The sequence below is a fragment of the Micromys minutus genome (assembly GCF_963924665.1).
Source record: "Micromys minutus genome assembly, chromosome: 7".
NCBI lineage: Eukaryota > Metazoa > Chordata > Mammalia > Rodentia > Muridae > Micromys > Micromys minutus.
In genome coordinates, this window is record NC_137976.1 from 56,151,599 (window position 1) to 56,170,601 (window position 19,003).

General features: G+C 39.1%; 1 protein-coding gene across 2 annotated transcripts in view; it reads right to left on the reverse strand.

The window, feature by feature from the left end:
- The window catches only part of POLQ (DNA polymerase theta), a gene marked incomplete at both ends in the record, with an annotated part of 79,844 nt that overhangs the window by 20,785 nt on the left and 40,056 nt on the right, over positions 1-19,003 (reverse strand). For both annotated transcript variants that reach the window (XM_080919640.1, XM_080919639.1), the window contains 5 exons: positions 1,500-1,693; positions 3,854-4,094; positions 9,225-9,421; positions 10,791-10,934; positions 12,593-15,594. In XM_080919640.1, coding sequence (XP_080775766.1) covers positions 1,500-1,693; positions 3,854-4,094; positions 9,225-9,421; positions 10,791-10,934; positions 12,593-15,594 — 3,778 coding nt within the window. The remainder of the gene's footprint in view (positions 1-1,499; positions 1,694-3,853; positions 4,095-9,224; positions 9,422-10,790; positions 10,935-12,592; positions 15,595-19,003) is intronic.

A 19,003-nucleotide genomic window follows, 5' to 3' on the forward strand; every position in this document is an offset into this window, starting at 1 on the left:
AAATCCACAACAGAATAGTGAATAGGAAAGCGGAACATTACCAGCGTGCACAAACAATCCTAGAAGACACGAACAATCAATTAGGACAACACAAAGGTCTCACTTATCTATGTACAAGGTCTTTATCTTAAATTGCTCTCGGAATTAACTGTAAAAATTTCAGATTAACTCACCTTGTTTTAAAACAAAGACCTGGGCAGTAGCCAATGCATTAAAAGTCTGCTCTCCCCTGAAGTTTGGTCTTGAGTGGTTAGTAAACATCCATTCAAGAAACCAGGCATAGACAGGCAGAGACCCCATGTGACCTAAAATGGTTCACCTGGTTTGGTTCCCTGGATCATGAATCCATGTTTGCTTCACACCACTTGTGTTGAAATCCATATATTTTCCTTTTGATAAGTACGATGTGTAATTTTGTACACAGTAAACTGGTTACACAGTTGAAGACTAGAGGATTCAGAATCTCTCTCTGTCTCTCTCTCCCCACCCTGCCGCCAACAACAAAGAATGCCCTGAAAGCACTAAAAATCCCCAAACAGATAAAACACAGCCTTCAAAAAAACCCAGTTTCTTGAGTTCTTTAAAACACAAAACTCTCTAGCATTTTTATTAAGAGTTATAATATTTATTGATCATTTACCATCTATGTGATGCTCACTAAGTATATATATGTGTGTGTGTGTGTGTGTGTGTGTGTGTGTGTGTGTGTGTGTGTATACACACATCATTGCCACAACCTTATGAGACAGTTTTAACCCTCATTTCAGTGATTAAAAAGTGAAGACATAGAGAGCTGATGTTTTAAGTACTCTCATCCAGGGTCATGCAGATATGTAATAAGTGGGGGATGCAGAACTCAAACCCACAAGTCAGGCTCTATAGTCTATGATATTTACTAAATGTTACATTACTGGATTGCATATAGAAAACATAAAATAGTTGATGCTCCCCAGGGTATGAACTCTCTCACTCAAAAAAATAAAATAAAAAATAAACTCCATTTACCCTTTATAGGGGAAAAATATGGAAAAAAGGAGAAAATGGAAAGTATACCAACCTGTAAAAATAAAACAAGAGTAACTTTTTCAAAATTTCAGCAAAGTTACAAAAATCTTAAATTATGGTCAAAAAGGAAAGGTAACAAAAGTCCCATTTTAATTTACATCTCAGAAAAATGTCCAATTTGCCTCTCTGAAGAAAGATGTTGGAGCACAGAAGGGTGAGTGTCTGTGAAAGAAATGGCATCATGGAGCCACACTAACTACAGAGCAATGGCTGCTCCTGGATACAGGCAGACCCCACGGGCAACATGCAAGTCTCCTTCACTAAGGTGCTATTTCAGAAGTACCGATACATTGTTGCCTGATGCCTCACCGCTATTCCTAATGATTTCACTTAGTTGTCTCAAAGTGCTACTAAGTGCTGTTCTTTAGAATTGTACAGAGAGATGAATTGTGACAAGAGTGATGTAACTCCAAAAGTCCCTCTCGGGACACTACCTGTGCGATGTCATCTGCACTTGTAAAGGAAAAGCTGTGTCCAACTAGCTGATAGGCTTGAGTCTCAATGGCATCCAGCTTGGCTTGCATAATATGCTTCTGACTTTCACATTCTGCAGTACTAAAGCCAATTCCATTCAGTTCTAGCAAAGCCAAGCAGTACTGAGAGGGCATTTCCACTTTGCAGAAAATATCTGAAAAAGAAAATGTAAAATGAAAGGGTAAATCAACACTAAGTCATTGGATGCTCAGCATTGCTGAGCTCAGGACAACCCTCAGCAGCTACCTGAGCTGTCATGCAAATCCAGTCTCCTGAACAGGTGGCAAAAGTAGGTCACCTAAGCACTAGATGCTACCTACCCTATTGTGCCAGAGTAGAAAAGCTGGCAATCTTGTGAGCAGTCTGGACAAACAGAGACATTTATTCTATGCTCAAATCATTCCCAAGGCTGTAACTAATGCACAAGAGGAAAGATGACTATTTTATCTAAGTTACTTTAAGCTGCACTCCATGGGGAAAAGGCCAGCTGTCACAATATCCAAAGAGCAGAAGAAAAGGAAATATGGAGGCCAGTAAAATAACAAGCAGATTTTTGAAAAAAACGGTTCCTTTTTTTTTTCAAGATTTTATTTATTTATTTATTTATTTATTTATTTATTTATTTATTTATTTATTTATTTATTTATTTTAAATTATATGTATGTATCTATGTGTGGGTATGTATAGGTATGTACACATGACTACATGTGTCCTCAGAGACCAGAAGAAAGTGTTGGATTCTCTAAAGCTGGAGTTATAGGTTCTTGAGTTGCCTGACATGGGTGCTGGGAATTGAACTCGGGTCCTCTACAAGAGCAGAGGTTAAGATTCTTAACCTCAGAATCATCTGTCCAGCAACCAAAATAATCATTTCTAAACAAATTTTAATAGCTCCCACATTGCCTCCAAAATCTTCCTGTTTCTTAATGCATAGCAATTCTGTAGGTCCTACGACTAGGAAGGTCTTAACACTGTATAAAATACATTTGACACTCCCTATCACCCCTTTTTAAACTCCATAGTAATAAGGCCTCAGCCTTCCAAGTATTTGGGATTACAACAAGTGTCTCCATGCCCAAGTTATAATTCAATTAGTTACTGAATGTCTAAGATGTTACCAATAAAGACTCTAGCATGATCTTCAGAGACAAACCATTTTATTATTTTTAATATTTACTGCAACATAAGAATGACAGGCTTTCCAAGATATCTGAGCAGAGACAAGGCAGGAGCTGTGATTCAACATTATTGAGCGCAAATGCAGGCGCACCCCAAAACCCCAGGGGCTGGCTGTCCCTCTCCTTGGACAGCCTATACTGGTTTAAAGAGACTAAGAGTCTGCAATACAAAAGCTCCTTTCTACACAGAAGCTGCTGACAAATATCGCCACAGAATAGCATCCTCTATGAACACAAAAGTCAGTGTGGACTTAGTTTTTGTACTCCTGTCCCTTAGTGCTAGAAAGAACAAGAGGCTTTGTGGTGGAGGTCAAAGAACCTAGTGACAAGTACGGTGTCTCACTGATCTTTACAGCAGCTTCCTGAGAACCAGATGTGCCAACTTTCACCAGTTTGGCAGAGGTTCCTGTCTGCTAAGTGAGGAAGCTCCAACTCAGGCCTTAGATTCTCAGCACACTGCTCTGCTATTCTGGTTAGCTCATGGCATAACTTCCTTATAATGAAGACATCTCTTTCCCTTCATCGTCTTTATTATATACCATTTATTACATGTCTCAAGGCAAGAAGTCTATCCTGGGCTAGCAGACTTCTCAACAAATCCATGGTGTCTTGAGAGAAAAGGAGAATCTCATGACTTTCCTTTACTAAAGAAACTATTCATAGCTCTAAAAAGGAAATAGTTCCACTTTTAAATTCTATGAAAGATCTGTTACACAAATAAAATCATTTGATAAAATTCAAATATATAACTGTCAACAACTGAATATGATGCACTAATTCAACTAGTTGGACTAAGGCCAGAGGTCAGAAAATTATGGCAGAATGAGCACCAAATGCTTCTGACATGACTGCGGCTGCTCCAGTGATCAGTGGCAGACTGAGGACTTGTGGTAGAGGCCATGAGCCTACAAATCAAAAGTATTATAATGGGCTTTTACAGAAAAAAAAAAAATCTCTTGATATCCTCAGTAGATAATCCTGAGGATTTGCATAAGACCTGTAATTTACCCACCTGTGACCACAGAGTAACACTGTGTGTGTGTGTGTGTGTGTGTGTGTGTGTGTGTGTGTGTGTGTGTGTATGCATGCACTATCCCCAGCCTATTAACATGAAATGCTATACGCTTTGCTCTTACCGTGAAGGTTTTCCTTTTGCAACACAGAGTTGAGTTGATTCATGGAATTGAAGATGAGCACAGCCTCCACAGATGCTCTGTACCGTCCAGAATGGCCTGTGTTCACATTTAGCCCCAGACTCTGAATTCCTGGGCCTGTCTCTATTCCTTCTAAAAGTGCTAGCTCATGGGGGAGAAAACTAGTCACGATGCTATGAAGAGTCGGCTCCTTAGAGTCTGGGTCAAGAAGCCAGCATGCAACCTGGATGAGACAGCAATCCAAAGGTTTTTACATTATAGGGAAGGACAGAAAGTTCGTCATAACTAAAGACATTTTCAGTTAACTCCCTGCAGTGCTCTGGCTGGCCTAGTTCTGAAGCAGGCTTGAGAGCCAAGTACCCCTCAAAGGAATGCATGTCTAGTACCTGGGAGGCTAAATAAGGAAGAATGTTGTGAATATGAAGCCAACCTGGACTATATGGTGAGTTACTCAGTAAAATCCTATCGCCAAAAAAAAAAAAAAAAAAAAAAGTTTATAGGGAAGTACTGAATAAGAAAATCTGCCATAAATTACCATTTCTTATTTTAAAATATTTTTATGACTATTTGATCTTCTTATATCAAAATACTATGGGTAATAAAACCAATAATGAAATATCCCAAATAGTGTAAGGTTTAATGAGAAGTGCTATTTAAATCAAGAATGCTATCATAACTGTAATGATAAACTCATATCACCCATATTCTTGTTTGGATTCCAGAACACCAAAACTAAAAGATAACTTTTTAATCTAGTAAAGGTCAGTTTATGATCTTTGTCCTCTCCAGCACAAAACAAGGACCTGGAGAAGTTAGGGTACTTGTGGAGGTGACCTAGTGGCAGAGTGCTTATAAATCCCTGAATTCCATCCCCACCACCCTATCTAAAAAGAAGCTCTCCTTGTCCACACCTACCAGGGATCCCACAGACCATCACACCATGGCCTCCCTTCCCCAGCCTCCAACACCAACAAGTACTCTCTGCAAACATACAAATCACATAGGACAGTAAAACAGGAAAGATACAGCCAACACACTCTGAAAATAGAGAAAAGAAAAATCAAAGAACAAAACAGCTACCCAACAAAGACAAAACCAGCACCTAGAACTAAAATTACCACAAACCTATATGCCCAGATGCCAGCATAAGAACACAATTACCAAGGCAACATCTCTACTAGAGCCCAGCTGTGCCACCACAGCAAGCCCTGAGTATTCTAACATGGCTAAAGCACAAGAAAAATACCTTAAAACTGACTATATGAAGATGATAGAAGACCTTAAGAGAAAATAAATAAATCCCTAAAGAAAGCAAAAGAGGAAAAAAAAAAAAAAAAAAAAACAATTAAAAGAAAGGAACAAAAAAGTTCATGACCCAAAAATAGAAGCAATAAAGAAAACATATACTGAGGGAATTCTGGAGATGGAAATTTTAGGAATGTTAACAGGAACTACAGAGGCAAGCTTCACCAACAGAATATAAGAGATGGAAGAGAAACTCTTAGGAATTGAAGACACAATAGAAGAAATGGATACATTGGTCAAAGGAAATGTTAAATCTAAGAAATTTCTGACACAAAGCATCCAGAAAATCTAGGACACTAAAAAGACCAAATCTAAAATTATAAAGAGAAGGAAAAAATTCCCACCTCAAAGGTGCAGAAAATATTTTCAACAAAATCATAGAAGGAAGTTTTCCTAACCTAAAAAAGGACATGCCTATAAAGGTACAAGAAGCATGCAGAACACAATATAGATTTAACAGAGAGAGAGAGAGAGAGAGAGAGAGAGAGAGAGAGAGAGAATACCCCATCACATAATTATAAAAACACTAAACATACAGAACAAAGAAAGACTATTAAAAGCTGCATAGAAAAAAAAAAAAAAAGACCAAGTAACTTATAAAGGAAGGCCTATTAGGATTATACCTGACTTTTCAATGGAGATTCAAAAAGCCGGGGGGGGGGGGGGGGGGAGTTGAACAGATGTGCTGCAAACATTAACAGACAACAGATGCCAGCCCAGACCAATATACCCAGCAAAACCTTCAATCACCATAGACAGAAAAAATAAGATATGACATGTTAAAGTCAAATTTAAACAATATCTATCTACAAATTCAATACTATAGAAAAGGTTCAAGAATAAAGGCTCCAATCCAAAGAGTTTAACCACACCCATGAAAACACAGGAAATAGTTTCACACCAGCAAAACCAAGACAAGGGAAGGGTTTGCTTGTGAGTGTAGACAGACAGACAGACAGACAGACACACACACACATACACACACACACACAAAACCACCACCACCAACAACAATAACAACAAAGCCAACAATTAATCAACAAATTAATAGGAATTAACAATCATTGGTCATTGATATCACTCAATATCTAAAGTCCCAATTTCCCAATAAAAACCAGACTAACAGACTAGATACGAAAACAGGATCCCTCCATCCTTCTACTAGAGGATGTTAAGAAACACACCTCAACATCAAGATAGACATTATCTCAGGATAAAGGGTTAGAAAAAATATTCTAAGCAAATGGACCTAAGAAGCAAGCTGGTGCAAAGCATTTTAATATCTAACAAAATAGACTTTAAGCCAAAATTAGATGGGGAAGAACACTACCCCATTTCATTAATAGAAAAAGTATCAAGATAACATTTTAATTCTTAACAACTATGCCCTAAACATGAAAGCACACATTTTGTAAAAAAAACAAAACAAAAAACAAACCACTGTTACAGCTTAAATCATATATTGACCCTCACACACTAATGGTGGGAGTCTTCAGTATTCCACTTTCATCAAAGGATCATTCAGACAGAAACTAAACAGAGAAATATTGCAAATAACAGACACTGTACACCAAACAGACCTAAGAGATACTTACAAAGCATTTCACCCAAACAAAAAGAATATACCTTCTCAGCACCTCACAGAACTTTCTCCAAAATTGACCATATACTCAGTCACAAAGCAAATCTCCAAGAAAAGTGAAATAACTTCCTGCGTCCTACCAAACCACAATGGATTAAAGGTGTATTTCAACAACAGTATAAACTCATGGAAACTGAACAACTCTCTACTGAATGGGAAAAATGGGTCAAGAAAGAAATTAAGAAAGAAAACTTTTTAGAGTAGAATGAAAATGAATACATATCATATCCAGACTTATGGTACACAATAAAAGCATTACTAAGAGAAAAGTTCATAGCACTAAGTACCTTCATAAAGAAATTAGAAAGATCTCATACAAGCAACTTAACAGCAACCTGAAAGCTCTAAAACAAAAGAACTAAGCATGCCCAAGAGGAGTAAATGGCAGGAAATAATCGGGCTGACTGGTTTTTTGTCAACTTGACACAAGATGGAGTTATCACAGAGAAAGGAGCCTCAGTTGAGAAAATGCCTCCATGAGATCCAGCTGTACAGCATTTTCTGAACTAGTGATCAAGGAGGGAGCCCAACCCATTGTGGATGGTGCCATCCCTGGGCTAGTAGACCTGGGTTCTATAAGAAAGAAAGCTGAGCAAGACAGGGAAAGCAAACCAGTAAGTAACATCCCTCCATGGCCTCTGCATCAGGTCCTGCTTCCTGACCTGCTTGAGTTCCAGTCCTGACTTCCTTTGGTGATAAACAGCAATGTGGAAGTGTAAGATGAATAAACCCTTCCCTCCCCAACTTGCTTCTTGGTCATGATGTTTTGTTTGGGAATACAAACTCTGACTAAGACAATATTCAAACTGAGGGCTGAAATCAATAATATAGAAACAAAAAAAAAATACAAAGAATCAATGAAAGGAAAGAGTTGGTTCTTTGAGAAAATCAACAAGATAGACAAACCCTTATCCAAACTAACTAAAAAAATGGAGAGAGAATGTCCAAATTAACAAAATCAGAAATGAAAGGGGGAACACAACAACAGACACCTAGGAAATCTAGACTCAAAAGAACATACTTTAAAAACATGTACTCTACCAAATTAAAAATTCTAAAATCCTTAATAATATGTTAATAAATTAAAAATAATTTTCTTGATAGGTACTACTTACCAAAATTAAACCAAGATTAGATAAACAATTTAAATAGACCTATAACCCCTACTGAAATAGAAGCAGTCATTAAAAGTCTCCCAACTGAAAAAACCCACAATCAGATGGCTTTATCAGAGAATCCTACCAGACTTTCAAAAAAAAAAAAAGTTAATCCCAATATTCCTCAAATTATTCCAAAGAATAAACAGAGAAAACACTGTCCAAATCATTTTATGAGGCTGAAGTTACCCTGGTACTCAAATAACATAAGTACTCAACAAAGAAAATTTCCCTCATGAACACAGATGCAAAAGTACTCAATAAAGTACTTGCAAACAGAAGTGAAAAACACATCAGAAAGAGCATCCGAGATCAAGTAGGGTATCATCCCACAGATGCAGGGATGGTTACAATTGGTAAACGTGATCCACCATGTAAGTAAACTGAAAACAAAAAACCACATGATCATCTCATCAGATGACTAAAAAGCCTTTGACAAAATTCATCATCCCTTCATGATAAAAGTTCTGGGGAGATTCTGGATGCAAGGGACATACCTAAACATAATAAAGGCAATTACAGCAGGTCAATAGCCAACATCAAATTAAATGGAGGAAAATTCAAAGCTAAAATTTTTTAATTCTACTAATTTTAATATTTTGCTAAAAAACTGCTAAGATACTATAATTTTCAGTTCCACTCTGTATACTTAATACATCTCTTAGCAACACCTGGGAGAAATGGCGTATCTTTTAATAAATGCCTCAGTAAGGCATGAAGTGGCAAGTGTATATGACAATAATATAAGGTATTACCTCCTTGGGAACTCAGTCTACCAGAAAGGAGCCACCACACTTTGCATTGTGTAAAACTGTTCTGAGGGACTAGTGATGTGTTTTGCCTCCAAGTCCCAAGAGCAAACTCCTTTCAGACAACTTACACTCTGTGTTCTGCTCCCATCTTCACACATACTTGAATACTCCTGCTATCATATTCTTAAACTGAACAGTTTATATTTCACTTCTAATTTACCGTGGTATAAAAATCCCTAACTTATAACAAGAAGTAAAGTGTTCTTTAATCTTTGAGAAAGAACAGGACCTTTAAAGTTTAGAATTTATTATATTGCTGCTTTTACCCACAGAGGCATTGGGTACACAATGATATATTCTAGGCATATGAGATTTCTGGGCAGAGAAGGGTCTTGTTTGAAAGTTTTAAGTTAAATTACTGAGGCTAAGTACATGTGACGAGTTATTCTTAAGAGCTAACAATGTTGCAGTATATAAAATTACACGTAAGACAGAACCTTGGGGTCTTCATAACTGGGTTCCAGTGAGATGCCACAGGACAGGAGGAGAACTTTATATGTCTGGATGAAATCATAGGTGACAACAGACCGTTCTCCATCAGACTTCTTTTGCAAGCAGGACTGAAGGTACTCCATCCTCTCCTTCACAGTTAGTGTTGCGTCCAGAGGTGGTGGGGCTAAACTAGGACTCATTTCTTGGAAGAAAAAAACCAAGTCTTAATGTAAAAATTAGATTCATTCATTTGAAACAACAATGTTAAGTGTTAAAGACTGAGAAAGATCTACAACCCTAAGGATCTGATTCCAAATAACTGCTTGTTCAGGTCATAGCAACTATGTGATATGGTATTATACAATCTAAAAATGATGGGTTGGACTAGATTTATAATATTCTATTTTATTATGTGGGTTAAAATTCTAGGTATCAAGACTTCTAATAATAATCATACTTTCAGAACAAAGTTAAAGATAGGTAGAAGCTTTAGAAATTAAGTTTAAAGAGAGACATACAATGTTGTATCAAAAATAAAAGAAGTTCAAGTGGCTGTTCAGCCACTACAACACTCTACAGAGACTGCTCCTCTTGAACACACTTGTATACTGTCCTCATCCCTACTGATAGCTCCTGTCCAACCGCTGAGGAGGGCACCATATAATCAGCCCCCACAGTGTTTCTACATTGTATCCTTCCCTCCAAAGGCTGCTCTGCCAGTCCTACAGTTCAGAGACCACGGTTCTCTAGCTCATCACTACCTCTGCATGAACAGCAAGAGAAAGACTGAGCAGAAATTGCTACAACCCATTGTCAATGGCTTCATATAACAGACAGTAGAGAGCAAAGGAAGAGTTTCTAAAGCTTTTATTCTGCCCTGTAGGCATGGCTCCAGAGAGGAACACTTGTCCAGCAGGGGTGGGGTTCTGGGTTCAGACCCTAACAGTATAGGAAAGAAGGAATATAAGGAGGGTGTAGGGGACTGTGTAGTGAAACCATCAAACTACACCACTCCATGGACAGAAAGAAAGACTGATTGGAGATTCAAACTGCTAGGCTGGCTGTCAGGACAGAGAACAGCAAAAAAGTAGGGAAAGCCCTGTCAGTTTTAAGGGGATAGGTGAGGGCAAGAACAGCCTGGAACAGCCATGAAGACTTTGATCTGTTACAGGCTTGTTTGAGTCAATAGGACAATAGATAAAAATTACCAGAGGTAGCAGTCTGTAGGGGCTTGTATTACAATCAGAAACCCAAGATTTCTGAGGAATGCTGAATTCTGGGAGTTTGTTTACCCTGACTGTCATTCAGGACATTGTCAGTATCACTGCCATTTCTGGGGCCTGCTTTGTACCTAACAGAGGGATAAGGGAAGGGAAAATGGATCCAGTCTGATTAATATATGTGATATATATTAGCTATACTCTAAATAATTAGTTTTAATCCTAAAAATAAATCCTAGGCAATATCAGAAAATTATTCTCATATAATTTCAACAGAAAATCTCAAGAAAAAAAGAACTCCCTTAATAGATGTCGTAGAGCATGTGACTTAGCCTAACACCAATTACTTACCAGACTGTGTTTGCTCCTTCTGCAATGACAAATAATAGGCATCCTTTCCACCCCAGCACACTGCTAGTCCAACTACCACAGCACAATCAGAGCCACGCACAGGGAACCCATCATCTTCAACAGTCGCTTCCTGTGGCGAGCTAACTAAATGAATGAACAGTAAAACTGTGAAAACAATTTCCAGTATTCAAGAATCAAACAAACTATGAAAACTATGATAGCCAAAATCGCTACTTCATCCATCATGGTGGCACATACTTATAATCTCAGCACCAGGAAAGCTGAGGCAGGATGATTATAAATCCAAGGCCAGCCAGGGCTATGCAGCCTGACTTTGTCCCCACAGCATGTGAATAACCACAAACAATCCATTTGTCTGTCCTAGTTATGTTTCTCCTGCTGCAACAAACGCTGTGACTGGAAGTAGCTTGGGAAGAAAGGGTTTGCTTCAGCTTACTGCTTATGATATATCATGAAGCAGGAACTATAGAGAAGAGGTCATAGAGGAACACTAACTACTGGCTGGCTCCTCATGCCTTTCTCAGCCTGCTCTGTTATAACACTCAGAAACACCATCCAGAGGTGGGGCCTACAGTGGCCTGAGTATTCCCACATCAGTCATTAACCAAGAGAATGCCCTACACACTTACCTAGAGGCATTTTCTCAACTGAGGTTGAGTTTCCCAGGCAACTCTAGTTTGTGTCAAGATGACAAGACTGGCTAGCACATGCTTAGAATCTGTAAATTCTAAAATATTTGTGTGATCATTTTCAGGTGTGCATAAGCTCCTTTATGTTTGTTTGTTTGGTTGGTTGGTTGGTTTTTTTTTTTTCTGTGCAGCCCTGGCTGTACTGGAACTTGCTCTGTAGACCAGGTTGGCCTCAAACTCAGAGATCCACCTGCCTCTGCCTCTGAGTGCTTGGGACTAAAGGCGGCGTGCACCACCACCCCATGCCAGCTTATATGAATAATCTCTTTCTATATCCCCATCAATAAAAATACAATAAAAACAATGTACAACAACTTGACTAAACCAGATCTAAAATGACTAAAGAGAAACCAGTAAATAGACAAAGCTGTTTTCTAAGTTTCAATAACAAGGCTATTTCACACACAAAATAAAACCTTTACAGCAAATTCACCAATTCTTAACCAAAGGCACCAAAGAGTTTTATTGTGAACAATTAAGTGTAATTTCTATATCAACAGTCAATATTTTTTCCTAAATTAACATCTATTTAATTTTGCAAAGGTCAAGAAACAATTTAATTTACAAGTACCTGAAACAATTTAACTTCAATACCTGAAAGATATTGGTACATAGGAAGACAATACATATTTGTTAAATTTAAATGGACTTATATGCCTCCACAAGAAGCCTGCCATTATGTTTGATGAGTTAGGAATAGAAACTGCTATACACTAAGAGCACATAGAATCTGTCACTAGCACACATGCTCCAAGAACTGGAGATGAGACAAATACTAGCAACTTACACATAAACAGAGCTTTGTGGTAACCAAGCAAACCTGATTTCCACAACAGGCTGACGAGCTGACTGTAGCAATTCCCCAGTCACAAAGCAATGTCCAAGGCATCATTCCCTACACCCGTTGGTTCAACCCTGAAACCCATAACTCTGCAAGGATTTGGAACCACTGCTTCAGTATAGATAGATTCATCGGAAGGGCTGATATGTATATGTATGTGTGTGTGTGTGTGAACACACACACACACACACACACACACACAATGTTCCAAGACCCCAATGCAGAAGAATTAAAGCTTAAAAAATTCTTACCTCGCTTCAACCTTCCACCTATGGTAGCAGTTTTGGAAGATGCGGAACTTGTCATCTTTTCACAAGCCAGAGAGATGGAAAAGCGCTTTTGACATTGCCACTCCTTCACAAATGTCTGAAAGAGAATCTGGTCACTTGCTACGTCGATTATGGCCAGACTCTCTGAGCTGCATGAGGGTTGAGTTAACAGCAGTCCATCCTGAGACTGCAGAAAAAAACTTGTGTCTACGACAGACCCATCATAGTCCTTGAGGCCTTCTCTAAACTCTTGACTTAAATCCTGGTTTTGATTATCTGAAGGTGAGCCAAATAAACAACTTTCACCTGGTAGTACAACACTGCTGGCTTTCTGACATTTTACAGATGTTCTGAGACTCTCTGGAAACGCTAGCTTCGAAGCAGAAGCAGGAACAGGTGTAGGAGGAATGAGGCCGTTGTCATCAGCTACAGCACTTTCTTTACAGGGCAAGGAAGACGAGGGCCCATCATGCCCGGCTTTGCTCTCTAGCCCTTCAGTCCTGCTGTTAACTTCATTACTGGGGAAAAATGAAGTTCTCTGAACTGTCTCCAAATCTGAATTCATTTCCCGTCTCTCATGTGACTCTGTGTTGTTTCCTTCAAAGCAAGACAAGTTTACATGTATCAATTTGGGCTTTTCATTTTCTAGAGGACTAGACACTTTATCTAAAATCCTTTGCAGTTCTGGACTTAAGTTAAATGATGCTCCTGACCAAGTGAGTGAATTATCTTGATTTGTCTCCATGAGTTTGAGCTGTGGGGAGCCCTCATTTTGACCTCTGACCACGTCTCCTTGGGGACACTCATTACCCAGCACTGCCGAATCACTGGGTTGTAATGTTTTAAGGGTTGCTGGGATACAGTTCTTCTGTACATGAAACACATCCATATTCTCTAAGGCTTCAATCACCTGAGCAGAGTCTATCTCTGAAAATATAATAGATTCACCACTGAGACAAGCCACTCTCTGCTGAGTACCCTGAGGCTCACCATTTGGTGTCATACGTGGGTCTTCCTGTGGGTGTAAAGGATTGCTGAAATGATTTGGTATCATTTCAGAAAGAAGTGGCTGTTTTGACTTTCCATCAGGTGACTCTCCTTGTCCTAAGCCATCTTCTCCAAAACTGTCAAATAGTATACTATCACTCATATTCAAACTGGTTTCAGGTAGACATTCTTCCTCCACACCAGTAGGAGTTCTCATATGAGGAGCCAGCGGTATGATTGGCTTCACCATCTGTGTTTCAAATCCTTGAAGAAAACTGTTTAATTGGGAATCAGTAACAGAATGCTCATTCTCTTTAAAGCAAGCGCCGTTTTCCCCCTGAAGTATTGGAGAATGGAAAAAAAGGCTGTCTGGAGTTCCTCTATCAATGCTCTTTTCAGGGTTTTCTTTCACAGTCTCTGCGTTCTTACTGTCCACATGGTTTGTGTTGGCTGCTCCTGAGACATGCTGGTCACCTGGAGTGCTGTGACGCTGGTTCTGAGTGGCAGAGCCCTCCTCCATTATCCCTACTGCTTTCTCTCCTTGTGTGGCATTTTCAGTTGCCATCTGTTCAATTATTTCCTCTGACTGAGTATCCAAGTATAAGCTATCTCCAAAGTCACAGACGGCTAGGTTGGAAACACGACTATGTTCAGTCTTATTTGTTGCATAAGCACCTGTTTTTTCTTTTACATCAGAAGAATTCAGAAGATTTTCACACTGGCCTCCTGCTTGACCAAGTTCTCTCGTTGACTGAGGTGCCTCAGTTCTGTCTGTGTTACTTCCCAGTGCCTGAAGACAAGGATTTGAGTCATGATTTTTGCTATTAAGCTTTATACGTTCACATGTGATGGGTGCAACATCATTTGAATCTCTGGCCATATAACTACTACCAGCTTGTCTCTCAATTAATGTCTTCAGTCTGGTGAAAGTGTTTGTCTGCTTCTCACTGTGGTTTTCCAGGGACTGACTGACTGGATGGGTGTCTTGGCAGTGGCTTTCTGCACCATTCTCTGTGAGCACCCCATTTACCTTTGCCATCTCATGAGCAGCCAATCGCCTTCTGTCTCTAGTGTCACCAGGGGACTGCCCAGTCACATTTGTATTCTGAGATCCTGCAACGGAATGTTCCACAGCACCATTACTTTCTGGTTTTTTCCTTAAACAAAGTTGCTGCACTTGTAAAGGGAATGAGGTTTTATTGCATTTTTCTTTGGCACAAAAAGGTACATTTTTTACAAATAGCTCTGGACTTTTAAATTCTGTAGTCTGCTCCTCTGAGGACTTCTGTGGGTCTTCACATGGAGTAGATTTACACATAGTCTGTCCTTGTAAATCATCTCTATGCATCACAGAGTCACGCAGGGGACTACTGCCCCAAGATTTTTTCCCATATTTTCTGTCTCTCCCAGATGAAAAACTGTTGTTCACCTGCTCTGGATTAAAACTCAAAGCAGTTTTTTTTTTCTCCAGTGAGAAAGTTTGAATAACTTCCTTAAAGCTTGGTTTTCCTTCTTTCAAAGACCTTCGAAGCATTTTTTTGTTTATACCTAAAGAAGTCTGTCTTCTTGCTCCACAAATGGGGGGTGTGTGGAGCTGGTGATTCCCCTGGGACTTACAGAGAGAGTCTGCACTTTCTCTGCCTTCAGCTGTGCCTTGCTCTGCCTCCGGTGACTGCTTCTCATTAGAACCACTTGCTCTTGTGCTGTTTCTGCTCTTTGATGCTAACCTTTTATGAGAACTCTGAGTGTGGGATTTGAACATGTGTTCCTTTACTTCTGCCTCACTGGTGAGTGAGTGTATGCTAGAACTCAAGGGTGAGTGCATATCCCACTGTACTCCCATTTCAATTAAGTCCTGCTGCAGAATCATTTTGGCTTCTTCCACTATTAAGGTTGCCGCTTCCCTTGCAGATAAGCCCTTGCCAGTCACCCAGATAGTTTGCATACTCCGACGTTCTTCAGCTGCTTCCTCTTCTTCATCCACTGCCTTCCGGGCACTGTTCAAGAACAGGAGAAAAAGAGAAGATTAATGCTTCCCCTTCACTCACACAACATGAACCCATTCGATTTAAACTGGCTCAGGGAACTAAACTGGCAATAGGGGTAGGCACTGAGCGAGGGAGAAGAAAGGAAAAACACCAACAGACACAGGCTCTCATGGTACTTACATTCTATCTGGGAGAACTAAAAAACTGATGTCTAAACTACATTCTTGTCAAGTGGTGTGAGGCCGCTCAGAGGCAAACATTGGAAAGGACAGGCAGATGACAATTTTTAAATAGCATGATGCAGGAAACCCCACTAAGATAGACTTCTTAAACAAAAGCCTTAAAGGCTGAAAAATGGCATAGCAGTTAAGAGCACTGACTGCTCTTTCAGGGGACCTAAGTTCAGTTCTTAGCATTCAAATGGCAGCTCACAATCTGTAACTCTATTCCCAGTGGCTCTAACACCCTCTTCTGACTCCCGGGGGCACTGCATTAATGTGATACACAGACATACATGTAAGCAAAATACCCATATACATTAAATAAATAAACCTACCTTTTTTTAAAAAGTGAGTCATAATAATATTTTTTACTGAAAATAAATCCTCTCACAAACTAACCCTGAACAAAGTATATGAAGGGTTAGAAAGTGAACAACAAACAGCAAGCCCTGGAAGGAGATGCAGTTCAGAGGTAGGCACAGCAACAAGTGGCTTGTCACTTATTCCCTCAGAGGGTAGGGTCTAATCAGCACCATGAAGAAACCTGTAGGTCGTGACTCAACTCAAGAGGAGGAATGTCTAGAAATAAGAGTGTGAAACCAGAAAGGTGAGCCCATGTTCATCATATAAATTGCCTCACATCTGGCTCCAAGTTATGCCAAAGTGGGCATATTCCAAATAGCCTGCCACAAGTCTGCACCACCGTGCTGGTGAGATGGGTCAGTGGATAACAGTTCCTGCAGCTGGGCCTGACAACTGACTTCATTCCCTAGGATCCACATGGAAGAAGAAAAGAATCACTTCCATAAGTTGTCTTCTAACTTCTACATGCATCCATGCATACCCACACCCCCCCACACACAAAATAAATAAATAAATAAATAAATAAATAAATAAATAAATAAATAAATGAATAAATGAATGAATGAATGAATAAATGAATGAATAAATAAATAAATACATCTACAGAAAGGGACTGTAGAGATGGAGAAATGGCTCAGCAGCTAAGAGCACTGACTGCTCTTACAGAGGTCCTAAGTTCAAATCGCAACAACCGCATGGTGGCTCACAACCATCTGTAATGAAATCTAATTCCCTCTTCTGGTGTGTCTGAGGATAACTACAATGTACTCATACAAATAAAATAAATCTTTTTTAAAAAGATGATACAACCTTTAAGTTGAAGCTTTAGTAATAAGGCAAAGTAGTATAACACAGAAATCTATCAATCTAACAATCAACATGAATCTAAACTTATAACAAAATGAAATAAAGATTCTCTACTTATCTAAAAAGAAAGAAAACCTAACAGAACTAAAGTCAGCACTGGAGAGTGAGCTCTTATGGAAGGCAATGGTCAAGCATTATGTAACTGAATGCTAGGAAGAGGACAGGATGTAGGAAAGATGAGTGACGTTAGGACAGCTGAAACTCCTCCTTCCAAGCACATGAAGCAATGAGCAAGTGCTCCCCCACCCCCACTCTAGGCAAGACAGCCAACAGGAGGCATCCCGCTTGCATTTCGCTGTTGTCTGCATCATTCATACCAGGGCAGGTAACTGCAGTAGAAATCGTATGGAGCAAATCCTACGGCATGTATGAAGCAGCAACCTGACAGCATGTGCAGGAACCACAGAGGCGGAAGGCCCAGCCAAGCCTCTGGATGATGAAGGTCAAGCCATAAACTTAGCTAAAACCTCATGAGAAACCCAAACCAGAACTGCCTTCACAGAGACTCCTAAATCTATTGCTTACAGTCATATCAATATATATTTAATGTTATTCTGAAACCACTGTTTAAAAGTAGTTCATCACAGAAAACAGATAACCTAGCTAACAAATCCATTAAACCTCAAAGATGTGGGAAAAAATTCCCAAATCCTACTACAAATAGAGTAAACGACTCACAAGATGAAGGACTCTGGCTCCCACTAAATTTCCCATACAACATATAATGCAAAGCAACAAGAATGAGTGAAAGAAAAAAACAAAAACTCAATAATAGGAAATACAGAACCTAGTTGTGGTGTCTCGCCCCAGAATTCAGGATGTTGAGACAAAGGATCTCAAGTTCAAGGCTAGTCTGGTCAACTTAACAAGGTCTTGTCTGGAGGGCCAAGAAGGACAGAGATTATATATTAAGTACACTGTGCTACAAATACTTGAAGTCAAAGAAGGGCAGTTTTGAACATATAGTAATTTTTTTGTAAGCAAAGTATTCCTGAAGAAATGTCAGTAAAGGATGAGTTCACCCATTCACCTCTGCAGTCAAAGTCAGAATCTCAACACATAAGGATACATGCACCTTCCTACATCACCCTCCACAGAACCCAGGGCAAAGGTGAAAACTTAATGCATAGTGCTATCTGCTGAGGCACTGATGAGAGAAAGAAGGAAAGTAATCCCACAACTGCTGCTCAGTGGTAGGTAGAAGGTACAGGGCACCATCACAATCTTCAAGAACCAGATCATGCAGTGTGCAAACACAATTCACCACAACTTTCCTAATGTAAAAATGAAACAGCAAGGCAGAGCCAACTTGGAGAGAAAGAAACATGGAAACTGTCATAAATATACATTAAATACAAGAGCAAACTTATCAGACATTGCAATAAATATAAATAGGACTGAACCATCTATTCAAAGAAAAAGATTCAAGTTGGTTCATATGTAAAACTCAACTACTATGAAGAGTGGTACACAACACATTACCAGTGCAAAGCGACTCAAAGCTAAAGATGAAGGGATCCCAAACAAGCAAATACCAGTAGATTTTCTGAATTTTAGTGGATTAAGTACTAAAAGGAGAGGGAGACCAGCAAAGAAATATATGGTTTTCATCCCCTATCTAGCATTTTACAAGTTAATAGATAGTGAGTATCAATTTTAACCAATTGGACCACTTTCTATTTTTCTAATGAAAAAAAGAAAAAAAAAAAAAAAAAAAAAAAAACAAGTGATGTATTGAGTTGCTTAACTCTCCAGTCTGTCTTAATTAGAAGTGCCTCCTGGGTCTGTTTATCACAACAGGTATTTCTGAAAAGTACTCAGCAATTATTTTGTAATTATCTTCCACTTTATGCGTTTAATTTTTCATTATAATTAAATCCATGTTAGGCATGTTGCTAAGAATAGCTTAGCATATTGTACAACACGGTGCTACATCTTAAAAATCACAAAGAGGGTAGACTGGAAGT